General features: G+C 47.5%; 1 protein-coding gene across 1 annotated transcript; it reads left to right on the forward strand.

Moving 5' to 3' along the window:
- The first annotated feature begins 549 nt into the window (after positions 1-549).
- Positions 550-3,839, forward strand: LOC125351357 (zinc finger protein 474). The gene is made up of 2 exons (XM_048346039.1): positions 550-724; positions 3,688-3,839. The coding sequence occupies exons 1-2, from the start codon at positions 550-552 to the stop codon at positions 3,837-3,839; spliced, it is 327 nt and encodes a 108-aa protein (XP_048201996.1).
- The last annotated feature ends 1,581 nt before the right edge of the window (positions 3,840-5,420 follow it).

The following is a 5,420-nucleotide window of genomic DNA, read 5'->3' on the forward strand; positions in this document are numbered from 1 at the left end:
TATTTGACAGTCCTGGGGCTTGAACTCAGGGCCTGGGCACTGTCCCTGAGCTTATTTTGCTTAAGGCTAGCGCTCTACCACTTGAGCCACAGAGCTACTTCCCGCTTTTTCTGTTGGTGTAGTGCTGAGGAATCGAACCCAGGGCTTCATGCATGCTAGGCAAGCACTCTACCACTAAGCCACATTCCCGGCCCAGAGCCTGATTTTGTGGAGAGGAAGATTATTTTTTTTTCTGCCTGACTCCTCTTTAAATTCTTCTGCCATGCAACTCAGATAAGACAACTAGAAGACATGAATGAATCAACATTTATTAAATAAGAAAATGTATATAGCGACTTGGGTGTATTCTTCATTTCCTTCCAAACTAACATCCACTCAGATAAACATTGTTTAGTCTCTTAACTGCCAGAAGGGTTAATTTCAATGATGGGTGGACTATTTTTAAAAATCATGTTAACTTTCAAGTGAGTTTACAGATGTTAGAAGTTTGAAAAATAAAATTTCCAGCTATAAATCTTAACAGATACTTTATGTTATTTTTAGTCAACAATGATAAGGCGTCCACCAACGGTTATTTGTTACATCTGTGGCCGTGAATATGGAACAAAATCTATCAGTATCCATGAGCCACAATGTCTGAAGAAATGGCACAACGAAAACAACATGTTGCCTAAAGACCTAAGGAGACCAGAACCAAGAAAACCGGAAGTCAGAGCCATCACTGGTAAGCTCCTGATTAAAAAGACTTGCGTGCTTGACGGAGACTTGTCCTATCGTGTGCCGAACAAGTTGTATTTGCTCACACATCTGACACCAGCAGCATTTACTGCCTTGGCAATGGTCAGATAGGAAAAATCAGTTCTGGCGTCCTGTGGAGTGTCATTCTCGGACACTAAGACATAAAGACGCTATGTTCTGGCACACAGAGCCCGGGACGGCCCCCTGGAATTTACTGTACTTTCCAGAACTTACTCTCCTCTGTTATCAAGCACAATACTTTGACAACATGAAGCTTTGGGGATACCGAGAACGACTGTGTTGATGTTCCTAGAGCAGAGGTACCAAACTCATTATTTCTAGGACCCGCTAAGCTAAGTTACGAAAGTTGACTAAATTGATCAAGGTATGAAACAAACAGGAAGGGGAGGAACTGTGGTGAGCTCTCCTGAAAGCAGCAGCAGTTGCTCAGCCCCAGCTGGGGTTATCATTAAGCATCCAGGGCCCAGCACAGGAAGATATTTCCATAAGAGAAAGGAAAGTGGAAATCCAGACTTCTGTATAAACTATCCAGATTGAAGAACCTTTCCAATTAACAATTTATAAAGCCCTACAAGCCAGATGAAACTGGAACTGCGTCGTCCCTTTGTCTTGGTACCTAGTGCTTACTCATTTAGAGGGCAATAGTTAAGAGCATAGTTAAGAGAATCTTAGCTAGTGAAGACAACAGTTAAGAGAATCTTTTTGCCATTCACTTTGAGATTCACTTCTCACATTTCTAGCACTGACATTGTCTCAATTGACTTCTTCATTCTTTCAGAGGAGACTTTTGATTTTAAGAGGAACAGCTTTCAATTCCTTCACAGTCCATCTGTATCCAGTTACCATGGAGATACGCAGTGTCAATTAGACCAGGGCACTCTTCTTACAAATACCATCCAGGGAGAGTTAATGACAATTCACACAGCAGAATCAAGAAGGCTCTAGAAGCTCAACTAGTCAGTTTTTGCCAAGGCTGACACTTTTGCACACAAATGGGAGAAGACTCAAGGCAAAACCACTAAGCTGCTGAAACTAGAGCACTTGCCCAAGGAGAGTGCGTATCCTTTATTTCTGATGGTGCCTGTTGGCTGCAGGCAACTGAGTGCCATTCAGGTTCTGGGTTGCCCTAGAGTTCAAGTCTAGATCCAAAGTCAAGGCTCTGGGACCAGACATTTGAAGATGGCATGAATCACCCTCAAGTGAGAGTTGGGGACTCTTCTAGTGCTTTGGAAACTACATTAAAACTCGTAATGAAAAAAATTATAGCCATTTATTTTCTGAACAGATCTTCAAAGCACTCAAAACACATTCGACACAGGGTGCCCGCCTGTCATCCTAGCTACTTAGGAGGCTGAGATCTGAGGATGGTGGTTCAAAGCCAGCCAGGAGAAGTAAAGCACGCACGCAAGTGGTGGAGTGCTATCTTTGAGCAAAACCAAGCTCAGGTACAATGCCCTGGCACTGAGTTCAAGCCCCCAAACCAGCACAAATAAACAAAACAACAACAACAACACACACACACACACATTCATAACCTGCATAAATGTGATACTTGCTTTTTCCAGAGAAGAAATGCCAGGTTCGATAGGGGTTTAATTTCCCATCCAATTGCTGTTAGGCACTGGTGGCTCATTCTTAGAATCCTCAAGACTGGAGGATCTTGGTTCAAATCAGACTGGGAAGAAAAGTCTGAGAGACACTTATCTCTAATTAACCAGAAAAATGCTGTGTGGATCAAGTGGTAGAGCATATACTCGAGTGAAAAAGCTAAGGGACAATGCTAGGCCCCGAGTTCAAGCCCGAGCACCAGCAACAACCCTTCTCCCTGAAAAAAAAAAAAAATCCCCTGTGAAGAATAAAATGAGCATTGAAAGCAGGCATGCTAAGAATCTGAGGTTTGTTATGGGTGTGTGAACTCTTTGATAGAAATCATATGAGAAAGGGCTTAGGCATTAATGAAGTAATCTAGGCTTTGCCAATGATAAAAACCAAGCAATATAGTTTTGAGGGCCTCGCTGTGTTTTGAGGGCCTGTTTTGGGTGATTCTAAGACCTAGTCAATTCAATGTTCTAAAGTCGTTCTATTTAAATAAAGCTTATTAAAATAAGCTGTTTCTCTAAAATAGAGCCATATGGCTCCCCCCATGCCCTACCAATGAAGATTATCCATTTCTCAGCCGTCTGCTCTGTTTTCTTAAGAACAATTCTTTTCATCAGATTAACTACTCTGTTTGCATTCTTTACTTTAATTACATAAAGAATCTCAGAGTTCACAGCCATGAAGAAATGGTAAACTTTTAGGATATAATTCATCTCAAATTCACTCTCAACTGTCAGTTGTGGCCTCTGAAAACATTCCACTGAAGGATTACAGGGGAGGAAAATAACAAATGCATGTTCTTTCCCCATTATAAGCTTAAATTTAGAGTCAGCTAAAAGGAAGCCAAAAGTTATATTTGCAAGATAATAATATATAAGCAAAGATGTTAATAATTAGTGAAGAATGCGGGTCAAGGCACATAAAACTCCATCTTGAAGTCCAAAGAGTATAAAACCTCTGCTTCGCAGGGAACTCGACTCCCGCCCCCCGCCCGAAGAATGAGAAACACCGTTTTATTTACTTATTTATCTGCTTGCTTTGGGCAAAAGCCCTATGATTTATTTAAAACCTCCAGTCAACAGGTATTTCCTGACAATACTTTTTATTAAAAGAAATAGTTCTGCAGAATGAAAACTAATGTAGTCTACCTTTTCTCCCCCTTCATTTTCCTCCATCTCTCTGTCCCTGTTTCTCTCTATATCTTTCTCTCTCTCTTTGTCTCTCTTTCTTGTCTCTCTCTGTGTCCCCTCTTTGCGTCCTCTCTCTCTCTCTCTCTCTCTCTCTCTCTCCCTGTCTCTCTCTCCCCCCCCCCCACCTCTCTCTGCACAGCCAAAGGCTTCTATGATCTGGATGCCCTCAACGAGGCTGCGTGGAGCAGTGCCCAGAGCCAGCTGGTCCCCTGCGGCGTCTGTGGACGCACCTTCCTGCCAGACAGACTCACTGTTCACCAGCGATCGTGCAAGCCCAAGGCCGCCAAGTAAAGCCCCTTCCCGTCCAGCGCGTGCTTCCGAGTCCGTCTCTTTGAGGGTCGTCGGGGCCCCGTGTGAAGGAGAGAAGGGGGGCGAGAGGAGCCAGGGCTGACTGGAACCCACCAGCGCCGGCCCAGCTGGGCGGCCTTGCGCCAGGCTTTGGGGGGGGCCCGCCTGCCTGCCCCCCCACTGTGGATGGGGGTTTGAGGGGAGCCCCCCCGCCCCCCAGTGTGGACGGGGCTCCCCGGGCCTGGGATTTCACAAGCAGCTGCCTGGGGTGAAGGCCCACGAGGGAACTTTTCACCGTCTTTTGCCAGGCAGAGCTGCGAGCGGGCTGCTGCTTATCAGAGCTGGAAATGTGTGCAAAGGGAATTCCTGAGCCGATTGTTGGCTCCCCCGCCCCCCGCCTTCCTGAGCAAGATTGTGAACCTCACACTGTGGCGCCCGTGGGCAGAGGCTGCACGGGACACCCCCTCCTTCCCAGGAGGCGCTGGCCTCTCCCCGTTTCTCCTCGCCCGTGCTTCCTGCCCCAGGGGCTCTGGAGGTGCCTGATGGGGAAGGAAGGCTCTTTCTCCAGGCGACCCCGAAAGGCCTTGGCCGTGGGCTCAGGGCCAGCGCTGCGCGTGACTGCGGGCCCCTCTCGGTGGCTGTGACGCTGCCCAGGTCTCCTGGAGGGCAGCCTGTGTGGAGACTGCGAATGCGGTCCCTCCCTGGGGGAGGCTCGCTCCGTCCTGGTGCCCTGGGGCGGGCTTAGGGCTGAAGACCTGAGCCCCTCCAGCCGAGGCCCGGGCACTTGGAGTGGTTTGGAAAGTGCCGTCCCGGTGGGGGGCGAGGGGGGCCCTGCCCAAGAAACGCGGCTCTCGCGGGCAGAGGAGGCGTTGCCTGGACTCCCGGTGATCTTGGCCTGAGCTCTTGATGCCGTGGCTGAATTCCAGGCTGTGGGACACCCACTGCCAGCCTCACATCTACGAGCTCACCCAGGGTGCCGTCAGCTCGAAACCCTGCGGACCGACGGAGTCCCCCTCGCTATGGGGTCCCAAACCCCCCACTATGCAGGGCTGGGCAGGGTGAGTCTGCTAGCCATTCTGTTTATCCCGCCGCTGCCAAAGGAACCAAGAGAGAAACTGTCTACAAAACGTGGCTCATGAAAGACATGGCATTTAGGGAATGGCAGTTGCTTGCTTCTATCTTGCTTTCAACTTAAGAACATGTAGCATATTCTAAGCACACACTGGTCTGGCCGTTATATGGACTTTGTGTACATCAGTTTATATACATCTTACACTGGCCCTCTGGCCCTGGAAGAAGAAACAATTATCCTGATTTCACAGGCCAGGAAATAGATACTGAAACAGCTAACTCAAGGTCACTCTGAGTTTCAGTTAAGTAACAGAGTAGGGAAGCCAACTCCAACTATTGGGCTTCTGAACACACAATTGTTATCTGAACCGCTTTATGACACCTATCAGCATTAATACAATTAGACAAAGAAGATCTGGATCTATACATGTTCTTAATTTTATTTTGTCGGTCATGGGGCTTGAACTCTGGGCCTGGACTAGCTCCCTACCACTTGAGCCACAGCGCCACTTC

Source organism: Perognathus longimembris, chromosome 5 (genome assembly GCF_023159225.1).
Source record: "Perognathus longimembris pacificus isolate PPM17 chromosome 5, ASM2315922v1, whole genome shotgun sequence".
Lineage (NCBI taxonomy): Eukaryota > Metazoa > Chordata > Mammalia > Rodentia > Heteromyidae > Perognathus > Perognathus longimembris.